This window comes from Enoplosus armatus, chromosome 16, assembly GCF_043641665.1.
Source record: "Enoplosus armatus isolate fEnoArm2 chromosome 16, fEnoArm2.hap1, whole genome shotgun sequence".
Lineage (NCBI taxonomy): Eukaryota > Metazoa > Chordata > Actinopteri > Centrarchiformes > Enoplosidae > Enoplosus > Enoplosus armatus.
Window position 1 is genome coordinate 6,341,846 of NC_092195.1, and position 23,386 is coordinate 6,365,231.

Below are 23,386 nucleotides of genomic sequence, written 5' to 3' on the forward strand. Positions count from 1 at the left end.
TTAGCCTAATGTGGTTGTGTTATGTTGTACACTGTATTAGTGAGCTTAAAGGTTTGTGTTTTTCCGAAGAAGCTCTGGGAAGAGCGACGGAGTTCGGTATGGAATTTGGGGTTAGATATATTAAAACATGGTCCATTTTCTTCACCTTCTCTCACAGTGCCCTTGGCCTGTAGGGTTTTTGAAACACTGGAATCCCTTGAAGCAAGGTCAAGAAACAAAGTTGTCTCACGATGTGTCTAATGGCCCTTTAAGCATCCTTCAGGCCTCATCACTTCACTTTTGTTCCTTTCTGCTGTGTTGGGCTCAGACACAATCACCTCTCTAAAACTCAAATCCTAACCAAATTGCTGTAGTCTCAGATAAGATGTAGAAACCTTATTACACTCAAGTATAAGTGAATACATACTACATAGTACAGACAAGAACAAGATGACATGGGTACTTCTGGATGACTGTTTTGATGTTCTCTGTGCCTCAGGATGGCATTACTCATTCACCTCCCACACTTTTCTATTTTACTAACTCCTGACCTTTGGTTATAACCTGCTTCTCTTACCCCAATGGTCCTGCATGTTATTAACTCTCAGTTGGGCACTTGATATTCAGCAGCAGGAGGCTGTATTTGTGAGTGCAGTTCTTTACAACAGCTATTGTGAGAATGGACAAAAATATCCCCTCAATGTGTTGACCCGAGTTTAGACCTGACTGGGAAGAGGATACCCACAGGGATTGTGCATTTGACTCAGAATGCCAGTGCTAAATTGTTCTCTGTCCTCTCTTTTAACCTTCCTTAATGGGTCTATGTGGTCTGCCTGGTATTTGCATTGCAAATTCCTACAGGCAGAAAGAGAGAGAGAGAGACAAAGAAAACACGAAAGAAAATGGAAATTCACTTTGCAAAATCCTTCTCTTTTACCTCTGCTTTGCCTTTTTAATAGATATTGCCCAGGTGGATATGTCTGCACTGCAAAAATTATCCATGATTTTGCCATGAATGGGATGAGATAATGCCACTAGCAGAGTTAATACCTTAAACATGGTAAAATAATGACACATTGCAGAAAATGACATTGAAAGTTGCCCCAATAATTATTATAATAACAACAGTATTTTCTCAACTGTTACTTACTGTTACTATTAGCCATGAGGCCTTGCACAAACACACAATTCTCTTAAAGGAATAGTTTGGGAATTTCATTTATTCACTTTCTAACGGAGAGTTGGATGAGAAGATGATAGCTTAGCATTAAGACTGGAAACAGAGGGAAACGTGGCTCTGTCCAAAGGTAACCAATCCCGCCTACCAGCACTTGTACAGGTTTTAACACATTATGTCTTGTTTGTTCAATCCGTACAAAACCTGAAGTGTAAAAACGGCTATTTGACATTTTATGGGGGCTATGTGCTGGACTATATCTTGGCCAGGCACAGTTACTTCCTGGAGTCTCCGCTGGTTGCTTGGTAACTGCTGAGAGCCAGGAAAGAGTTGGACACATAACTGCCTGTAAGATGGTGAATTTTTTTTTTTTTTGTTTTTTTACCTTTCATTTGTATGACAGCACATGAATAATAACCAAGAATGTTTTTTTTTTTTTCAAACTGTAACTTGTGTGTTGCTTATTAAGTCCTAAATATTTAATATGATAAAGAAGTTCAAAGATTTGAAAGTAAGTTTTCAGGGACTTTTGATTCAGAGCTAACTGACTTAAAGATTACTTTTTTTCCCCAGCATTTAAAACATTCAAAAGAGTCAGAAAATCAACACGAAAGAAAGACAAAGGAGACACTGCACCCCTCATTTAACTCGCTAAAATAGCTTTATAATAATCATATTAATAGTAATAATATTAGCCATTAGAAAATGTTTTGACAACGTCGACAGTGTTACATTCTGTGTTGGGGTAAACCACGTCACAGTGTGCCATCTCTCTGGGCTTCAGCGCTATTAGACGTGCTCCTTCGACACATCTAGATCCATAAAACATACAAGATCAATAAATAAATTTGTATGTACAAAATGAGAACCACAACACAACAAACAGAATCATGATTTACACTTCACTGTGCAACACCCTACACTGCCGTCTAGCACATGTTCAGACTGCATCTCCCGGTCACTGTGGTGTTCTCATGCATCTTGTGTATCCACTGGCGGCATTATGAAACAAAAGTTCATATCTTATGGCATCGCTATTGCTATATGCTCCGTTCAGTTCTTTTTATAGGAGAAAAAAACAAAAGCATTTAATGTTTGTATGTACAATATGCTGTCTTGGCACTGAATCAAATGTATAAAACAAGAGAACTCAAGAATAAAGCCGAGCTTAAAGACAGAAAAGCTCGCTGTATTAAACCCGTTTGATTAAAAATCATGGTGTTCAGTGAGAAACACAAGAAGGAGATGAAAGAGGAGGAAAGAGTAGAGAACGAGGGGCTATTTAGGATTTGCTACATTATAGAGTAGAATACAGAGAGAGTAGAGTCGCAGTTTGATGTCCATGTTGTTTTCCTCCTCTGGCAGAACTAAGAGTTCAGAGTGGAATAAATGCACAATTATGGAGAAAGAAGGTCTTATGTTTGGATCTTCCGTTCAGTCCATTTGTTCAACGCTTGGTTTCCTCTTTTGGTGATCTCTCACTCCTCGTTGGAGTGTCCCTCATTGATCCCAGAGAAAGAATATCTTCCCAGAGTTATTGTCAGTTTGCTTTTCTTCTACTCCATCTCCTTAGTAGCAGCGATTTAAGACTTGTCATCATAGATTAAACTATTTTTTTTGTTATTGTACATAAGACTCGCCCTTGAATACAGAACAATGTTTACCCATAGCTATAACTGACAACACCATTTATAATAATGAGAGTGATGGCAATAATTAATCCTTTTAATGACAATAATTGTACTAATAATAATCATATTGTAATAACAATATATGTAATATTGAGAAGAGCAATGTCCATTGGCAACAGGTATTTACATTTTTGTAAACGTGAGGGTGGCAGGGTGGTGTTTTTTGTTAATTACACAGTAATTGCTCAGTTGTCTCTGACCCACATGGTTACCTGTGTGTGTACTGTAAAGCAACATTACAATGTAAATACATACACACGCACACACACACACACACACACACACACACACACACACACAAATACAAATGCAATTGTGCTAAAGGCACATTGGAGTTTCAGTTAAACATTTTCTAGGGTTTGAGCTGCTCTGGAGACAGAGGGAAGTAAAACCTCTGAGGAAAACCAAAAATGTTTTAAGAAAGTTTGGTCAAAGTATGAATGGTAAGTATTAAAGATATAATTTACATTCTGTATTTCCTTTTCTATATAGTAGATTTCAGTGTTAGTGGCAGAGTCCGCCATTCCCGCAGCGAATTGAAATTGCCACAAGAGATTCATGAAAGAGAAATGATGCATGTAGGTAATCCAGTGTTATTCTATCTAATTGATCAGCCTCACTGTTTACTGCTTTCCTAATTCTGTATCAGCGCTATATTAAGTTAGCCTACTGCTAATGCTAACCTAACATTTCCTATTCTTGCCTATTCTCGTTAAAAGCATTCGACTGCTGAAACACGGTGTGACCATGGTTGCATGAAAAAAACAAGACATTGTAATTTTCGTCATTTTTTGACACTGGATCAGTTTGAAATATTGCAGCGAGTAATGGAACAAGAAGGAGCAGCCACAGCTCCTAGCTCTAGTTACTCAGCCAACTAGTTCCTAATTCCTTTGCTTCTCCAACTGAGGTTTAACTCAACCAGTGACCTCCAGAGCAGCTCTGTCTCTCAGAAATGCCTGCATAACTAAAACTCAAATCTGCTGCTACAGCGTCCCTCCTGCTCCACTTTGTTGCAGATGCACAGTATACAGCACACACACGTTGGCTACAATTGAGCTCTTGCCTCAGCCACCACTTCTTTCACTCCAGCTCTCCAGTCTCAGAAAATGGCTACTAGAGAATCTGGGTTCAAAGGATTTCCCCTTTCATTCAGAGAATATGAACAACATTCCGGCGGGACTGATCTGGTCCTGTGTTTTCAGAGTCCGTCGGTTGTGTGGTGTTAAAGAATCCCCTGAGGACAGAGGCCTGGATTGGGGTTGGAGACACTGCTGCTAGAAACTGAGGTACTCGGAGTTGACTTGTCCGTCTGGCTGTCCACAAGGGGTTTTTGCACTTCTAGAAAGAGGTGAAAGGGTTCGTATAGTAGTCTGCCTGGTGTGTTGGTAAGTGCTCGGATCATGTTTGTACAACTATACACCCAGGTGCTATTTTTAGCTGAGGCTCCTGCATTTATACTGTGAAGATTAAGGACAGATGGATGGGTAAAATAGTGAACAAAAAGCATGGAACTCATACCACCAAAAGTGTGTTTGCAATGGACCTGTTTCAAGGCAAGGTGGCTGGCTAACACCTCAACTTGTGATCAAAAGTATAGAGGAGAGAGTCAGCGAGAACTGAAGAAGAAGTTGCTACAGTGGATAAATATCCAACAAAGCCTCTTTGATTCCTGGTGTCCCTCAAGGCCGACCTTGCCATCCCTCTGCGTGTAGGTTTGAGGATTGTGAGGGCAGAGTCAAGAGGCCTTCACAGTGGAGTAACAGTATAAAAGCAGGTCTTTGTGCTTTGTTATTTGAGGGCTGTGTCACATACCACTGAGAAGTTGTCAAGTTTGAGGGCGACAGAGGATGAGAGGGCAAATCACCAGGGCAGCTTGTTTCACATGGAGGTTGTTAAATTGATCTGTCGAGATTCAAATCAAAACATTGTTTGCTGTTTCAAGGTTGCCAGTATCATTGTCCTCCGAGGATATAATCTTTGTACAAAGTGACTGCACTGTAAAATCTTGTCAATTTCTTTTCAATCACAAAAAGAGGTTATCAGCTACAAAATTTGCTTCCCTTTTAACAGTCAAAAAGGAGATTCTGCTAAATTTCTCAAAGGAGGTTGACATAAAACATGCAGTATTAACATCAACAAAATATGCCAGTCTTACGTGTGTATTGCAAGTGAGAGTGAGGGGGAGACAAAGGGTGTCATGTCAGTACAATAAAAACATTTTCTTTCACAATATTCTCTGCAGATTTTATACTTCTCTATTTACATATCTTTCTATATATATGTATGTATATACTGTAAACTGTGTTCAAAGGAAACCTCCACATATAGCTGGTTAGGCACATGTAGTTGGTTCTAAAGAGGATATACAGGGAGGGGATACAGCAGTATATGTTAGAACCACAGACAGACAGTAGGCCTATGGAGGATCATACTTGGCAATTAATACTCTTGCCAGTTATACCCTGTGAACCTGACCCAGCACTCACAAACTGAAGATAATAATCATTTGAAATTATTTTTCACATGTACTGAATCTGGATATGCCACATAGCTGTAGTATCACACAATGCTATAATCTATCATAATAATACTGTAGCATTTCACATTTGATATATGCTGTTTTTGTACATATACTGTACTCAATAGTTTCTACTAATCTAGAAATGTAGATTATATTATAAAATATACATCTCCCATTAAAATATCCCATTTTGCCGACACATTCCATCCAAATGTTAAAAAAGAAAGAAAATAAAAACATCATGCTAAAAGAGTCTTATATTTTGTATTTTTTTTTCTGTTTAAAATGTCTAATTTGGATTTTTAGTATTCATTGGGCTTCATAACACGTTGCTTATGACACACAGCCCTTCATATTCACACACTGCACACACACACGCGCACAAGCCTATATGCATCATCCACACACAAAATATCTCCTCTGACACAAATGTGCACATGAGGCCCTTCCCAAGCTTTTAAAATCATGCTACACTTTGTTCAGTGGAAACATCAGATAGTATGATTTCAAGAAGTAAATAAAGAGAAAGGAGAAAGGAACACAAAGCAACAAACATACAGTAGAATTCCACTCATAACAAGTGTTACTTAATCTCAGCATAATTACCAAACACTATCAAGTTACTTCTTTTCTATCATTTCACACCTGATGGTTTCCTCTCTTTGATGACTCTTTGGAAGGGGTTTCGGAGGGAGCTACATTGAATGTGACTTTCTTTTGTTTTCTTTCCATCAGAGAAATCGTTCCCTCTTTCTTCTGCGGTGTGTGAAATTGAGAGGATTGTATTGATTGAGTTCGGCAAATGGATTCTGCTGACAGCTCTCCCCCTTTTGCTTTGTGAACCACTGCTTTATCTTTTCAATTATGCAAACGTAACATGGGAAAGTCCACTCTGAATATTCAAGAGAGGAGAGGAGAAAACACACCGTGTGTCAAGGGAAAGAACTGGGGAAAAAAGTAATGAAGAAACTGATCTTCTTTCATGGCTGTTTCATCAGGACGTCTGTTAATTCCTGACTGAGGTGGAAAGGACTCTCTGCAGACCACTGTTGTTGGTTTGGGTCCTCATTTGACCACGTGGTGGTGCTATAGTCTCACAGTGAAATGGGGACCTTCTCAGTAAAGTCCTGAAAAGCCACCAAAATATATTCTCCTAAAAATCCCCAGCAACCCCACCCCTGAACACTTGAAACTTCAGAGAGACTAAATAAAAAGCAAACAGCTCTGTTTTTTTTTTTGTCTGTGATGCTCTCTAGCTGTCAAGGCTGTGATGCTACACCGCAAAAGCTCCTTTTGGCAAACATGAGTGTGCACACTATGTACAAATAGCACTTTCACATTCAAACAGCCTCCCTGCTGAATGCTGAGGGTAGTCAATGGATAGGCGGGATGTGAGGAAAGAAGGAAAGAGACAGGAAATAGTTTCATGTTCTTTGACTGGGTGCCTGGGTGGACAGATGGCACCTGGGTGAAAGGAGCCAGCTGTAGTTGACTGACTATGCTTGAATGAGAATGATCTTTGGGGATTGTCAACCATCTGACTTTTAAGGGCATTTAAACTGATGGCGAGAAATGAATCCATGTTTATTCATCCATACTAATAGCATCAGTGAAGAGTGTGGATATATCTCAGTTGATTCTGTTGCAAATGGCATTCAGGAGATGGCAACAGGGGATCCATAGGGAGATTCGGCCATCTCCTCATCTCCACAGAGGTTTTGTGCCTGTTAAGCCCTTTATTTTCAGTGGTGGAGAAGTACGAGATGAACACGCACAGGCATGCTACTACTGCGTGAACCTCAGCTGATTACTGTTATAAAAGTGGACTGTTTCTTGTTTGTTGTCAGCCAAAAAGAAATTCAGAGAATTCTTAAAAAAAAGTCTATAACTCATATCTGCTAGCTACCATTTCAGGTCTAGGCCTCTGTGTCAGTAAAATATCCAAATTTCAAGACACTAAAATGGCTGTCATTGCTTGTTTAATGAGCAAGAGAAGTGAATTTGCAGTTGTGGGAGGTGAAGTAATGGAAATGCTGAAGGGAGGGGAGCAGATAAACAGCGGTGACCCGCAGAAGATCCAAAACTGGGCTCAGAGAAAGACTGAGATTGGTGCGCGGATCAGCGTCGCAGGGGGGAGGGTCAGTGAGGAGGTAAGCGGGAGACACCTCAGCCTAGTGTTCAGAGTCGAGTCTGGGCTTCGGGGATGTAGATCTCGATGCTGTCGGCGCTCTCTGTGGCTGAGTTCTGCCTGAAGGAGGCGGTGCGCTTGGTCTGCAGCAGCCTCCTCCTTGCTTCTGTCCTCTGACGGTCCCCGAGGTCCAGGGACTTCTCCCTGATGGGTAGAGTATGTCCACCCATGCGAGGGACCACCAGGCCCCCCGACCCGCCTCCTCCACCTCCGGCGCCCCCATCCCCAACGCTATCGGCCCGGAGGCTGCCACTCACCCCGCCTGCTGGCTTCTTTGGTAAGGGAGGAGGAAGCTTCTTATCCTCCTAGCCCGGCAATGGTGAGACGTAGATATCAGATGAAAACGGACAGTGGATTTATCATGTTGGATGGATGGTGAAAAGAAATGGTTTTGTATGGTTGTACAAAAGGGATCCCATGCAAAAAAAAAAGTGGAGATATTGGGAGAAACAAAGAGAATGACAAACCAAAGAGTAAACCATCAACAAAGAAGGTCAAATTTAAGTGAGGAAGAATCATGAGCATTATGACAGACAAATAACCAAAATTGAATTGAAAAAAATCAGCGAAAAAGTATCTCAGCATGCGTCGGGACATTGGGTGACGTAGAAGGTAATGGAATGGGAGAAGAAAAGGTAAACAAAGATCATGTAAAAAGAAAAAAGAAGAAAAGAGAAACAATTGTTAGCTTGTTTTCAAGAATAATGTAGTTGATCAGTGAGTAGCCTAATTTTTATAGAGAATAATTTAACAGACAAATACTTCCTTCTGCTTGACCAGCTGCAATAAACGCAAAAAAAAAAATGCTGCTGTGCATTTAGATTTCTAACAGTTTAAGACTCCACCGTCTCGTGGGCAGCTCAGCTCAGTTCCTCTTGCTGTTCTGTATTTTCACAACCTGCAAAGGCTTGGAGGGCACGACCATCTGCGCTACTCTTCTGCACACTGCCATCTTAGCTCTGGGGGAGTGCTGTAGGGAAACCAGGGCTGTTTGGACCCCTGGGCCTCTCACCTTCTTTTCAGGTGGGAGCCTCCAACTAGAGTCCTTGAGCCTCTGGAGGTCCTGAAACTTGACCCTGACGTCCTCTATGTTGAGCTGGAGCAGGTCCCAGAAGCCTGCCAGGTCCTGAGAGGTAGGCTGGGGGTACACTGACGGGTCCTGGGGGGTGCAGGGAGACGGGACATGACATGTGGTGATGGGTGACAAAGTAATATGCAAGTATTTGAGAAATTACATGAGACCAATTTCTGCAGTAGTGGTTTTGCACCCAAGCTAATTTTGCCTTTAGTGACAGTTAATCTTAGCAAAACCATGCACCATACGTAATGTGTGTTGTCATGATTTTGCACACAATCATACATACTCACCACACTTTGTTGGCAGAGGCGGAAGAACTGCTGGACTTTCTGAGACATGAGCATCTGGGCACTGCCAACTGCATTTCGGATCAGCTCAAGAACTAGGGAGGAAAGAGCACATGAGTTTTAGAAATCCAAGAATTGTTTCATCTCTGATCCTTTCAATCCTCCTCCCAAAACTTACTCTCCTCTGGCAGTTCGTTCTCCTCTGCCTCTCTCTCCATGTTCTGGCACCAGCCCTCCATCCTCTCCACCTCTGTCTGCAGGAGGCGTAAGAAGAACTCTCCGTCTCTCATGCAGGGCGAGGCTCGGCCCGAGTCGGGCAGGCTCCGGGGGCCCTCCAGGGACGGCGTCCCCGCCCAGGCTCTCTCAGAGGTGATGGGCAGAGGGGAGTGGGAACGTGGAGGCAAGTGTGGGTGCTGGTGGGGCCGTGGGTCTGCTGGGCAGGCCTCAGTAGTATATCCACTCTGGATCAAGTCCTGGGATAACGTAAGAAAACACTGTTGGACACATAGTATTAGGACCATCAGTAAGTGGAACACCTCATCCTCAATCCTCATGTCTTAGTCTAGTGGCAATACATTTGTCCATAAGGTAATATATCAATATATAATACCTACATCCACATCAACATGGGGACATGGGATCACTGACTAATGGATGACAAGATACAGTAGCATTTGGCCAGTGTGACAACATTTTGGACACAAGTCACTAAATATCTGAGGCAACATTTTAAAAAGTCCTAAATGTTTGATATATTCTAAAAATGTTTTACCTTACTTACAGTTATCTACTTTTTCAATCTCTGGTATTTTTCCTTTTTAAAAGAAAACATTTTTCTTCTCATCACTAGTTTTGTGTAACATCCTACCTAAGCTAGACTAGTTTGAGCATCATTTTAAAAAACAGACCATATTTAGTTTGACATTTTGGGAAGATTTCTACCACTCTCATGTCTGTTCGCTGAATATGAAGCTGTGGGTTTTATTCAAATTCTGATGAATTGTGAAAGACAAGAACAATGAACCTACTTGAGTTCAACCCAAGAAGCAGATCAGTATGTAAAATAAAGTCATATATATATATATATATATATATATATATATATATATCAAGACATATTCTGTAGGTTGAAATATAACTTCTTCCTTGCAACATTTTAGGTAATTCCAAGGGGCCTCTCAGGAAAGATATACCAAGAGGGCCTCTTTTGTGCATGAGGGAATGCAAGAAATCTGCAATAAGAACCATGAGAATACCAGGACACTAATAATAGCATACATTTATCATATATAGTGTATCCATCAAAGCTACAGCCAGCAGCATTAGCTTAGCTGAGCTAGCCTGGCTCTGTCCGAAGGTAACAAGATCAGCCTACCAGCACCTTTAAAGCTCACTAATTAATACGTTAAATTCCGTTTGTTTAATTCCTACAAAAGACATCTAAGAGTAAAGCTAAGCTAAGCTAATTGTCTTCAGGCTGTTGATTCATATTTAACAGGAAAATAAGAGAGTGGTATCGATCTTCTCATCTCTCAGCAAGATGCCAGAAAAATGTCAAACTATTCCTGTAAAGGTACCCAGTGGATTTTTTGACCGGTAGTGGCACCATGGAGCAACATTTTTATTGTCTTTGGAAATGTTTCATGAGGAACAAAATACATTCAACACCTTTGACAGGTTTCAAGCATATCACAATGCGTCAATCGGGTGGGAACCCTGAATGTAGTTTACATGAATACTATCTGTAATCAAGGAGACGATATGTTTTGCGTATCACTGCAGACCTACCTCTCTGTAGGCCCATTGTCCCTGTGTGTGGACGGTGCGGTGGCACTCTGTGAACTGGCTGGCTGACTCTGGCTCTGACGAGTGCCTTTGGAAGGAACAGCCGAACTGAAGACTCTTGTCCTGTGTTGGCACGGCGATGCTGAGCCCCGGGAAGCCCTCCGGGTCCAGGTCGGCCTGCACGCTCGCCGTCACGCTGTTGGAGCGCTTGAAACGAGCCCGCCTGCAACACAGGGAGTCACAGCAGGCCCGGAGCCATCCAGTCACGCAGGGTATCGCATGCAAAAGCCTTTCTCAAATCATGTTTTTCCTCATTCCTATTGGAGCAGGGACAGTCATGCTGTCACTGCAGTCACTACTACTCACTCGGTTGTGATAAGCCCTGCTAAATCCTCTGGCATATGACGCACCAGTGTGTGCAAATGTCATATCAATGGACTCAGTGATGAGTGTTTACTCTATTACAAGTTTATACCCCACCTCCCCTCATCCGTCTTTGCTGTCTGATGAGGTGTGAGGTGTGACTCAGATTTCCGTTCTTGCACTCCTGTTTTTGTCCCCCGACGTCACACTGTCATCCTTGATGATTGCAGGAGGTGGGGGACATTTTTAACAGGTGCATGATCACACAGTGCTTGGGGTTCGGGGGTATGTGATGTTGTTAGTGCTCGCATGCATGCGTGTGAATCTGACCCATAAGCGATGCTGGATATAATTAGGAGAAGGGCTGCATCATGTGTGAAAGTCATGTCGAGTGTATGATTTGCAGTAGTCATGGTTACAGTCGAAAAACAAGACATTCTTGGAACAAAGTGTTACTGAGTTCAAGCTGTGATGTCTGATGAAATGTTAAATGAAATAATGGGATCTAGCCTAGAAATCAACCATAGATGGGTGCACTGTCGGGCGCCCAGGAGATGAAGGCTTTTTCAAATTATATATTAAAATTATTCACATAAATTACTGTGCAAAGACCAAAAGCTCTTGATGAAGCCACATATTTTGGGGCAAACATAAATTAACAAATAAACAAACGCACGTCTTAGTTTGTAAGTTTGTGTCCATAATTAAGTTAAATGTCAGGCAATATAAACACACTTCAAGTTGGGAAGAAATTCCAAAGATAAATACTTTTTCCCTGCTTTGAGTTTTAGTTTTATTTCCATTACCTTTTGTCATCTTCCACTTGGACGCCTATAGAGTGGACCTCTGTAAGAGCTTTGCCCTCTGCGTCTGAATCTGACAGAGTCTCTGAGCTGTCCACCTGGAACAGAAGAAGCCACAAAGCACCACAGTCAGAGCACCGAGGCGTTTGCTGAAACACACACCCTAAAGACATCATACACAACTGGAATTAGAGGAATAGTTAGACATTTTGTATGTATGCTCATTCTTTTTCGGGCTTAGATGAGAAGATCGGTTATGCAAATATTCATAATTTATTTCCCAAAATGTCTAACTATTGTTTTAAATTAGAACATCGATACTCATCTGTCACATCTCATGTCTCCAGGAAGTTGTGTGTGCCCGGCCTTTAGTTGCCAAGACATAGTTACAACATATACAAATAGGTGCAACCTGTTAATTAGTGAGTTTAGAGTGTTGGTTGGCATATTTTTTAACTTTGGGGAGAGGCAGGCTGTTTCCCCTGTTACCAGCCTTTATGCTAAGCTACGCGTATCGATTCCCGACTCTTGGCTGTGTAGTTAATGCACAAACACGAGAGTGGTGTCAATCTTCTCTCTCTGCAAGAAAGTTACTGTATTTCCCAGAATGTTGAACTGTTTCTTTGACATGTACCTTGCATTTTGATTAGTGCTGAAATAATCAGTCATCTAAATCAAGTTTTCTGGTTTGAGTTTCTCAGATGTGATGGTTTGCTGCTTTTGTCTGTTTTATATAATTGTAAATTGAATACTTTTCGACAGACATGTTAGTTGCAGCCTGGTTTTGATGGAATAAAATGTCCCTTCTCACCTGCACTGCTATGGATGGCCTCCACTTTCTCCCGCCACGGCCTTCGTCCTGCCCCCCAGCTTTACTCAGTATTATGCTGTTCTGAGGCAGGGAGGCTGACTTCCCCAAGCTGCCCCCAACCCTGCCGTCCCTCTCCCTGGCCGGCCTCGGTGGCCCCTCCAGCAGACTGTCAGCCGAACTGCTGTGTTTGGCCCTCACCCCAACTCCTGGACCCCCTCCATAGGGCACCAGCTCCCGCGAACCCCTGACCCCATCAAGGCTCTCTGCTGAGTTACTGTGCTGTCGGGAACGTCCAGGGCCCGTGGCGGTGTAGTAGCCTCCTCTGGAGGAGCGACCAGAGGGGACATCGGAGCTGCCCAGGTCCACGGAGTTGCTGTGCAGCTTGGGGTGCCCGGGGCCTGAGCTTGAGGCCAACTGTCCGCTGCTCTGGAAGTAGGCATCCTGTGTGGACTCGGTGCTGCTCTGGGCTCGCACCGAGAGCGAAGACTTGGACATGCGAGGTGGGAGTGGGGGAGGAGCACCTTTACGGTAAGGAAAGACTGAAGTGTGAGAAGAGCAGGAGAAAGGAAGACAAAGGCATAGTGGGCTGTTAAAAGCAAAATGGGTACTATATCAGCAGGGAGCAGGGGAGGTGGATACTTACAAAAGGGACAGACTGGGAGGGGAACGTGAAAGGAAAGACAAAGAGTGAAAAGATGGAAATTTGTTGATATCAGAGGGGGTGAACCAATACAGAGAGAAAGAGAGAAAACAACAAAATCATTAAGAAATAATGGCAAGATGCAAGATGTGTCAGAAAGATTTATACGTAACTCAAAAGCACCATTTCTTCTCACCAAAAATCAGCTTTTGGTATGAATTTCAGTGAGAGGCAGGGAGCGAAGAGGTGGAAAAGACAGACATGACAGAAGTGACAAAAGAAAACCTCTTCTCTTGAGCTAACTTAACTCTGCTTCTTGAGAAGATAAAGCAATTTCCTGAGAGAAATATTAAAATGAGAAGCCAAAGATTCTGCCCCCCCCCCCAGCTTTGTTCAAATGTATATGCCTACACACACACACATACTGTTTATTTTCAGTGAATAAAGGATCAAACTTTAATGCATTTCTTTCCAAGCATCTTCATCACCAGCCAGCTAGACACAGTTTCCAGAGACTCTAACCATGAAGCTCTAAGCTCCAGTGTGGGAGCATGCATGTAGGTGTATGTGTCTTTTGAGTGTTTGTAGTTGATTTATATGACACTTCACAGAGGCTTTAATAAGTATCAGGGGGGATTTGCTGGTCTGAGCTCAGAATTCGAGTCCTGTAAGGCACTGGAGTGGCTCTGCAGTCTACTGTACAAACACAAATAGGCAAATATAAGCACACACGCACACACACACACACACACACACACACACACACACACTATCACAATATTACAAATGACTGCAGACGTACTGTATATCATGCTTGAGTAAGAGTGTGATTGCAAAGATGAAACAAAAAACGAAAAACCCCACAAAATGCACAAATAACAGGCATGTTTCAAATAAAGAGTGGTACAGAGTAAGAAGGTGAAAGAGTGAGAGTACGTCAGGAAGAAATGCACTGTAGACAGACAGAGAGACAGACAGACAGAGAGACAGACAGACAGAGAGACAGACAGACAGAGAGACAGACAGACAGAGAGACAGACAGAGAGACAGACAGACAGAGAGAAAGAAGCAGCTGGAGACACTGAGCCTTCACCATAATCATGAGCCTTCCTGCACCTATTACTGAGAAACCTGCCATCACACAGGGGAGGGTGATGGGAGAGATGAGATAGAGAGACAAGACAGAGATGACGGAGAACAAAGAGCATGCACAATAACATAACACACACAAGTCTATGCTTATAGTATACACACATACACACAAACACAAGGAAAGTGCTGCAGAGGAGCAGGGGGCTTGGGTGAAAGAGTGAGATCATACGGATTGAAGGAATAGAGAGGAAAAAAGGTTAAAAATGAAAAATGGATATACTCATTGCATGCAGCTGTGCAATAACTGAGGGTGTAGGGTTTGTGGATGTGTGTGTGTGTGTGTGTGTGTGTGTGTGTGTGTGAAAGTGCGTAAACCGGCTTTTGTCGAGGTAAGCAGACACAAGCTGTCATACAATTCCCTCTCCCACCGGCTGTCCTGCTGTGTCCCCCACCAGGTTGCCACCGCATAAAAGACAACCACACACATCCTTCCAACACTCACACAGACGCCACAAACTCACATTCATGCACACACACACCAAACCACACGCATGAGCACACTCACCGGCCCCGCCCTTGATGCTTCCCTGGGGGCCCGACATGGAGAAGACGGAGAGGCAGTCGTCGTCCTGGGAACAGCCAGCCTGGATGGCACGGACATAGCTGTGGCTGCGAGTGCGGAACACACCCGGAAGATCCAGGGCCTCGACGGCTTGAGACTCCACCTCCCCGAACATGGTCTCGCACACCGCCTCAAACTGACGGTTCAACGTGTCTCCCAGCTGAAGGGAAGGTGAGAGAGACACGTTGCTGTGGTCAAGACATCTGTGCAAATACATCATTCACACAACTAAACCACATCATTTGTTACCTGAGAGCTGGTCAGAGAGCGGGTGTAACTACGAGTGCGGGCGTGGGTTTTAGGTGTAGTTCGGCTGTTGGGGTAGGAGTCTGTACACTGCTTACATGAGTACCTGAATGAAACAAATAATAGACATAGTCAGCTTTACTGAAGACTGCAGCAACTACAGTGTATGACGACACAGAGAGTTACTTCTTACTCACTTGATGTTGATGATATTCTGGCTGTAAAATCTTCAGCCAGGTGCTGTGCTATTTCTGTCAAAAACTCATGTTTGTAACATCTAGCAACATGCAGTACACCATCTGGTTAACCACAACTAGCAGAGAAAATGTCACTGAGTCATGTTCTATGACTATTGCCAGCTGGAGTCATTTTGAGTGTCATAATGCTGCAAAACTGCAATGAATTATAACTATAACTTGTTTATCTTATTGGAAATCTGTCTGAACTCTTGAGTAAATGTATTTTTCATGTTGTTTATGCAGAAGTGTAGTTAAATCTAAAAACTCTGAGTGCAACGACAAACCCCAAGTTCCCCCGGAGCTTGTCTATATGAAGGTATCTACTACTGCATATACTATAACAACATGAGTGCTACTTTTCTATTTCTTTTTTTGTGATGGTAATTGGATTGTGCTGTTGAGATAAAAAGGTTGGATTTCTTAATGTTTGTATGAGTGCAATAATTCAATATTATCACTTAATGTCTCTCCATATCACACTGTGACAAAATCCTCATTTCAAGATCGCAGTTTTCACCGCTGAATGGTTTGAATGTTACTAAAATATGTCACAGAATATCTTAAAGAAGCACTCCACACACCAATGTTACACAATTGTACAGTGAAAACAGTTATATAACATCCCCTGTGACTCTGGAGGGAGAAAATAACCCAGGGATGATGTCATCAGGGTTATCCCAGCTTTAAGACTGCACATTTTTAAAGCGTGGTTTGCCATACTGTATGTGTGAAGTTTGCAAGACATGGGCATTTACTTGGCAGGGGGGGTCTAATGAAATATGCTATGCGAGTTGCATAATGGGAAATGTAGGATCCAGTGGAGCTTGACCCACACAAAGTACAACGCATCGTGCAAAATGTCCTTCTATGGCAAAATGGAGCAAACACGTTTTCTACAGAAACATTAAATGAGTATGTAGTTAGTAATCTAACTACAGCTAACTTGTACTGTCATTTCTGGCAATATAATAAAGACCAGCTGTTTTTCAAAAAGGGTCTTTCAACATTCATATACTGTAAAAACTCCATTTGTGACGTTTGACCTTTGATCCATGCTGATAGATCGTCTAAAGGCATCCCTCTGGGCGATCAGGGTGGACTTGGGCGAGGCTTTTGGACTGGTGTCTGAGTCAACACTGTCATCATCGCCCATGGCCTTGATGTAGCTGCCACTCCGCATGCGACGGCATGGAATCTCCCCTCCGCTGTCGGTTGCACCGCCACCGCCATATCCACCTCCCCAGTCCTCTGACGGGACCTGAGACACATTCAATGTCACACAAACATTCACACAGTCATAGATTAGTCAAAGGGCCGAGGAGGATTCATCTGCATCTGCAACATACAGTGAATGTAAGTGTGCAACCATGTAGAGTATATACATGGTCAAACTCGGTTTTAGTCAGACTTTCAATAAATGGGTTAAACAGTTAAAATGAGTTAAAAGTAAGTATGCATTCTTCTTCTACACCGACTGTTATGGGAAAAGCAATTGATCACAATGTTATTAAATTAAATTAGTGTTGAGATATTGAAGGCGTTTTCACTGCACTGTTGGCAGCTTCTTCCCAATATCTGTTACTGAAGTCAAAAGACTTCTCGAAACAAAAATATATTTCATCGTCGAAACATATTTTGCACCTCGAACAGAAGGACAGGGATGAATCAGACATATGATCATGGCACACGTGCACCCAGTGTGAAGCCAACACACCAGCACAGATAGCTTAAGCATGCTCATGCACACAATGAGAGCACACACACACACACACACACACACACACACACTCACACACACTCACACACACGCCCATATATGCATACATGGGAGTTAAAGAAAGAGAGAAAGGGACAAAGGGACTTACAGAAAGAGAGAAACTCTGACAGCTGGAGAAACACTGACACAGAGAAGGAGAAACAGCGTAAGCTAGAAGCCGACAGACAGAGAGCAAATGAACCAGTGCACAAAAAGGCACAAGCAGAGTGGATGGACAGACAAGACAAAATGCGGGCAGACAGACAGGAAAGGTGGCAGAAAGAGAGACAGACGGGCGTACAGGGTGTCAAATAAAAAGAAGCAGAGACGCTGAATAACAGACAAATGCGGGCAGAAATCAGGAAGACAGATGAGCAGACGAATGAGAGACAACAAAATGAAAAACACACACACACGAACACAGTCAAGATATGAAACTAAGGAGGAAGACGTCACATACAAAATTCATAAGAAGCACTGAAATGAAACAAAAACTTTACATTGACAGGTTCCCATTGTGGCCATCATGTAAAGTGTATGACTTTTCATAACTAAGTCAGAATGATTTCATAACTCTTTAAGCTCTCTTTCTTGTTGCTGTTGTAGTTTTTCAGAATTAAAAAAGCTTGAGACAAAATCTAATGCAATGTAATAGACCTCTTAAATTCAATGATATTCCAAAAGAATTCCATGATTTGTGGGGAACCTGACCAATGAAAAACAGCGAGCCAGGCAGCTATAGAGAGACACAATGAAACACGTCACAGTTCATGTCTTTAAAGCTACATTAGCTGATGTTTTGTTGGCCATTTGGGGGCTACCGGACAACTGAAAACCCAACATCTGACATATTATCCCCTAGTTGCTGTGGCAAATGTGTAAGCAAGCAAATACCTTTTTACAGTCCGGCAGACAAACAGCAACATTAGTAACCTTTTGGAGTTGTGTTTCTGGTCCAATATTCAATTTCCTTTTAGCTCGGTTTTCATTTCCACCAACTCCTGAGAAAAAATATCTGGCTTTTTATCTTGCTAGATTTCTTCACCAACTAGTTGCTAACTTTGTGTGTGTGTGGTTTGGTAGGTAGCGCATGGTTGGTTTATCTGAGTTTCTTTTGCTGAAAACAGCTTGATGTGACCATGTGACATGGGAAAACCAAAACAACGAGCAAAAAGAGGCTAAAATTCTTTCACATTACATAGTGATTTGAGCCATTGTTGATATAGAAAATAATGTAATTAGCATCAAAGCAGATGAGGATATTAACCTTGTACATACTGTATAATTCTAACACTGTGGAAGAACACTCAGTTCGATATGTAAATGTGTGTGTGTGTGTGTGTGTGTACCATTTGATCCCACTTCTCTTCCAGCATGATGAAAGCTTTACACCATCTAACAGAAGGCAACAGCAGCTGCTTGTGCTGAGAGACCCCTCGATCTTTCAGTTTTTGCAAATGCTTTGAGGTGTGTTGTCTCGCATATGTGATCAAATTAAAACACCTACACGTTGACACACACACACACACACACACACACACACTGTCAAGGCCTCAGGGTTTGGCATCCAGTTGAGTGTGTGTTTTTAAGGTCATCACTTAAAAGATGATTCAGCCCTAATCTCCCGATCCCCCTGGCCTTCTACTATCGCTCTCATTTTCTCATCCTGCTCTTTCTCTCGCGTTGCCCCTTGGCTACCATCACCTCCTTTATCTCTTTTCTAACCCTGAGCTTGCTCTGCTATCTCTGCATCCCCCTACCGTGCTCTTTTCCCCCTTCTATCTTTGTCTCTCTCTCCCTCTCCCTCGCTGTTTCTGTCTTCATTTCACACTCGCTCCATATTCTCGTTTTTATCATTCCTTATCTATCAGACACAGGCCGAGGGGAAGGGAGAGGCTTAGGGAATGGAGAGCACCGGGTTCTGATGCCGCACATCGTGATTGTCATTGACACCATGGGAACAAACCTTGCACATGTCCCTTTGCCTCTGACCACAATAATTCAGACTTGTGAAGATTCATGCACTTTTGTTTCTTTTAATTTTCACTTTGCGCTGCTTCATTTGTTTTCTTGCTTTTGTGCTCAAACTTGAGCGATGACCCAGTGTGGACTTGTCAGTGTAAGCTTGTATATACATGTTAATGTTAGAAAATGCCAGTTGGAAGCTTGGGAGAACAACTACTTTGTCTGTTTCTGACTGAAAGGAGCAGTTGTGAATTGATTTGAAATGTACTGTATGAACTACTGGCTTTGTCTTCAGAAGAGTGTCTTCACTGTGCTACAAAAAGAACTTTGTAACTTTATTATAAAGACTATGATATTCTTTCAAAACTTTTACTCATGTCCTTGAGGGGAAAAACACTCTCATATAGTATGAACCCAACAACCACACAAATCTGACCAGACTTAAGAATAAGGTTAAAATTAGAAGTGTGTCAAGAAAAATGTCTCTCCTTCATCTTTTCTTCAGTTTGTATCGTACAGTGAGTATTTGCAATCTTTTGGAGTCACGTTTCTGGCCACCTGATGAATGTAAGTCCAATGTTCAATCTCCTCTTAGCTCTGTTTTGGTCTCCACTAACTCCTGAGGGAAATATCTCGCTCTTTAGCAGCTAAATGTTCCACTATGTTCACCAGCTAGTTGCTAACTGTGTCTGTCTGCTGTTTGGTGCTGGACAGGTAGCGGTGCAGTGGGTTTTTAGAGCTTTTTTGCTGAAAAAGGCCTGAATCGACACCATGAGAGTTATAGGAGTGAACCAAAACAGTAAAGTTGCGGGCCATAAAGCCAAAACAATGAGCTAAAATAAGCTATAAAGCCCTTTATGGCCATGAAGCTATAAAGGGTTCATCACCATGAGCGACCGCTTTCATTTACAAGTAGACATGTGATCCATCGTTAGTGTAAGAACATCGATAGCTGCTTTAAAGTCAGTTGTTGAATGAATGATGTGTGGACTTTACACACTCTGGCAGCAAACATTGTCAGTTTTGCTTCCAGAGGCTTCAGTTTGGAGCTGTTGCTTCAATATGGCACCTGTGCTGCTGTGTAGTACTGATGGAGTAGACCTGAACAGCTCTGGGAGGCTGTCTGCTCTGAAGCCACGGATCATCTAAGTGCCCCCCCCCCCCCCCCCCCTCCCCTCCCACAAAACTGCAAGTGACACCTGGAGATATGAGAAAAGCTGCAGTGGGGAAGTTCATTTTGTGTCCTAAGGTGTGAGTGTGATGGCAGCCTTAGGCACAGAGGCAAATTGTGTGGGATTTGTCCTTTGGAAACACTAACACACACAACCCTGCTCTCTCTGTCTCTTCTATCAGCAGACCTCAGCTGTGTCTAAAGGATGAGAGTTGGAAAAACACCAGGGACTCCTGTGGCTACCTGCTGTTTCCGTAGAAACACAGTCTGCATGGCAGCTCTACCTCAGCACAGCTGGAGGTTTCGTGCGTGCTTGTTTGTGTGTGTGTGTGTGTGTGTGTGTGTGTGTGTGTGTGCTCCTTAAACTGACTTTGTAGGTACACTGTAACAACCATTGGCTTTTCATTTTAGGGAATTCATGTATACAAAATGAGTGAAAGGGTGAAGGGAAACTTGTATGTGTTGGATTCGGAGTTAGGCTGTGGTGACTGAGACTGGGAGACGGACTGTTGGGAAAGACATTAAATAATCTCTGTTTGGGTGACAGACTATTGGACCTTTCAGGTGGACATTTAACCCTTTGAACTCTGGGCTGTTTTTGCTCAATTTTCACGTATCACGTTATGAAAAAATAGTTTTACGCAATTCAAAACTGTCACGTTTATTGATGGGACATAGTTACCTTGACAAAAGAAATGTATGGATAGTGTAAAATGATATCCATGCTTTGGTTTCCTTTCAATTTGGGATTAAAGCATTTCGTATTCTTGGCACTACGGTTCCCATCATGCTTTGAGCAATGCAAATAGGAAGTGTTATGTTGTCAAGGAGTCAGTTAGATAGCTGTAATCCACACATGATTTTTAGCCTATATTTCTTGACATTTGGGCGAATCTGCACCATGAAGTTGCGCTGCATTAGCTGCTAGCGCTTCTTGTTAGCACAGTAACCATGGATGTACAGACAACAATCAAATGGATTCATTTTGAAACAGAAGAAAAAGTCAAAATATGAGGATTATTAGGGATGAAGGAGCACTGTTTTAACATGATTGTGAAATGGATTTAGGGACATTAATCCTTAATGGACACTGGAAACACTGCTATCACTGGAAAGAGAGACATACACTCGGCGTGAAATTGTTGATGCAAAACGTGGGCTAACCTGCACAAGACTCAGTCCCAGGGCCACTTTCTTTCAGTGTGATTTCTTCATATGCTGATGCACATTGTCTTATATGTGGGAACCTTGCAGGAAAAATGTAAGGTCTTAACTTACAGAAATGTTTCTTTCTTGCTGCAGGTCAGCATTGAGCAGCAAACAATGTCACCCACATACTCCCTCTGTACCCACACAATCACACACATATACCTTGGTTGACATGCAGGCGTACACACACCTGTAGGTAGTGGAAGGTCCTCTCTTTCAGCTTATTCTCCACGGGCACAAGGGCTTTATCGTAGCCTCCTCCCCTGGTGGAAGGGTACACCTCCCTGGCCTGACTCACTGTCATGGCTGACCAGGTGCTTCTTTTCAGGGAGTGGCCCTGGTGCCCGTGGTGTCCCCCTCCTTCACCCCCAGCCAGAGCCATTGTGGTACAGGCCACACACTCCCCAGGCCCCGGCCCACCACTACGTTCCTTGGGCCTCTTCATGGTGAGCTCCTGGATGGCTGCATCCAGGCTTTCGTGTCCGCTGGGATACCCCCGTCTGCCCCCGCTGACCAGGTAGCTGCTGTCACTGTCTAGGTTGTCGTCAGAGCTCCACCAGCCTGCTGTCCTGCTGCGGTGACGTCTGCCTGACTCGTGTCTCGAGTCTCCGCTCTTGCTACGCTCTCGAGACTTGCTCCTCCTAGTAGAGCGAGGCTGGTGGCCTGAATAGTGGCCTCCGCCGTCCTCTCCTCCACTCCGGTGGCCACCTCCTCTCTCGCCACGGTAGTCCCCGCCTCCTCTCATGCCGTTGTACTCCCGTTTGGATGGGGCCTCCAGGGAATGGGACTTGGCAAAGAGGCGCTGCACAGAGTTGACCAGGTGGCGGATACGTGAGGGGCTTTCACTGCGCGGCTCAGCACCCCCACTAGTAGTGCGCTGGTACTGCAGTGTGTGGAAGCCATCAGGATGAAAGGGCACCTGCTTTTCAAACTGGTCCATCAGGTTCGGGGGAATGCGGTGCATCTTCCCTCCGTGGCCTGAGGACAGGCACTCCTCGCAAGAGTCAAACGACTGGAGAGGTGGGTGCTGGCTAGGGTGAGAGCGGGGGAAGGTCCCCCCTCCAGAGTGGCTATGGGAGTGGGAGTGGGAGTGGTGCCTCTCGAGCGCCAGGGCCTCAGCTGGACCTCCTGGAGGGTAATAGTGGCCATCGCTGTGACCCTGGTAGTAGTCTCTTCCTGGGCCGTCACAGTCCTCAGGCGTGCAGTGGCAGGGGCCTCCACCACCAGAGGAATGCTGGGACATGCTACGGCTGACATGGTACCCTTTCACAGGCGCCGGGGCGTGGTGGGCCGTCCGGGCCGAAAGGGGGCGCTGTGGGCGTGACAGGGCTGCACCGGTCTCACCTGGAGGCACAAAAAGAGTAACCGTTTAGGTTTTGTATCTCGGGAGACAGGAGTGAAGACACTGTGTTTATGAATAACAATCTGAATCTTATTAAATAACGGAATCTAGTGTTCAGTCTTGCAATCAATAAGATTTTTCTGTCTCATTACACAGAATAAGAGATGATGAGTGGGTGTTGCTGATCACAGCCGATCACTCTTCTGTTACCACAATAACTGCTGAGATTTCAAGCTTTCTGAACAGGCAAAATAACGCACACATGGGAATACGCTTGCGAAACATAACATACGAAAACAGTGTTATAATCCTTTAAAAGAATGGTTCCGAGTGAGCGCAGGTATAAATAACTTATTTGATGCTTTTGCACTGTATATGTGTGTGAGACACAACGGTGGGAGGTGCAGTTGAGTGTAAT

At 43.4% G+C, this 23,386-nt stretch overlaps 1 protein-coding gene across 1 annotated transcript; it reads right to left on the reverse strand.

Moving 5' to 3' along the window:
- Positions 1-7,347: 7,347 nt before the first annotated feature.
- dlgap3 (discs, large (Drosophila) homolog-associated protein 3) lies at positions 7,348-22,869 on the reverse strand. Its single transcript, XM_070921382.1, has 13 exons — positions 21,817-22,869; positions 17,391-17,423; positions 16,569-16,783; positions 15,290-15,392; positions 14,984-15,200; positions 13,330-13,341; positions 12,687-13,225; positions 11,879-11,973; positions 10,713-10,932; positions 9,103-9,397; positions 8,928-9,019; positions 8,572-8,718; positions 7,348-7,864 (listed from the first exon to the last, which is right to left on the reverse strand). Exons 1-13 carry the CDS (start codon positions 22,867-22,869, stop codon positions 7,550-7,552), a joined length of 3,336 nt encoding a protein of 1,111 aa, XP_070777483.1. The 3' UTR covers positions 7,348-7,549.
- Between the last annotated feature and the right edge of the window lie 517 nt (positions 22,870-23,386).

Coding starts and splice junctions, on each gene's coding strand:
- dlgap3 (XM_070921382.1), bottom strand. CDS start 22,869: ATGTCCCAGCATTCCTCTGGTGGTGGAGGCCCCTGCCACTGCACGCCT. Junction 16,784..17,390: donor GTCAGAGTTTCTCTCTTTCT/GTAAGTCCCTTT, acceptor AATGTGTCTCAG/GTCCCGTCAGAGGACTGGGG. Junction 11,974..12,686: donor GGCCATCCATAGCAGTGCAG/GTGAGAAGGGAC, acceptor CTTCTGTTCCAG/GTGGACAGCTCAGAGACTCT.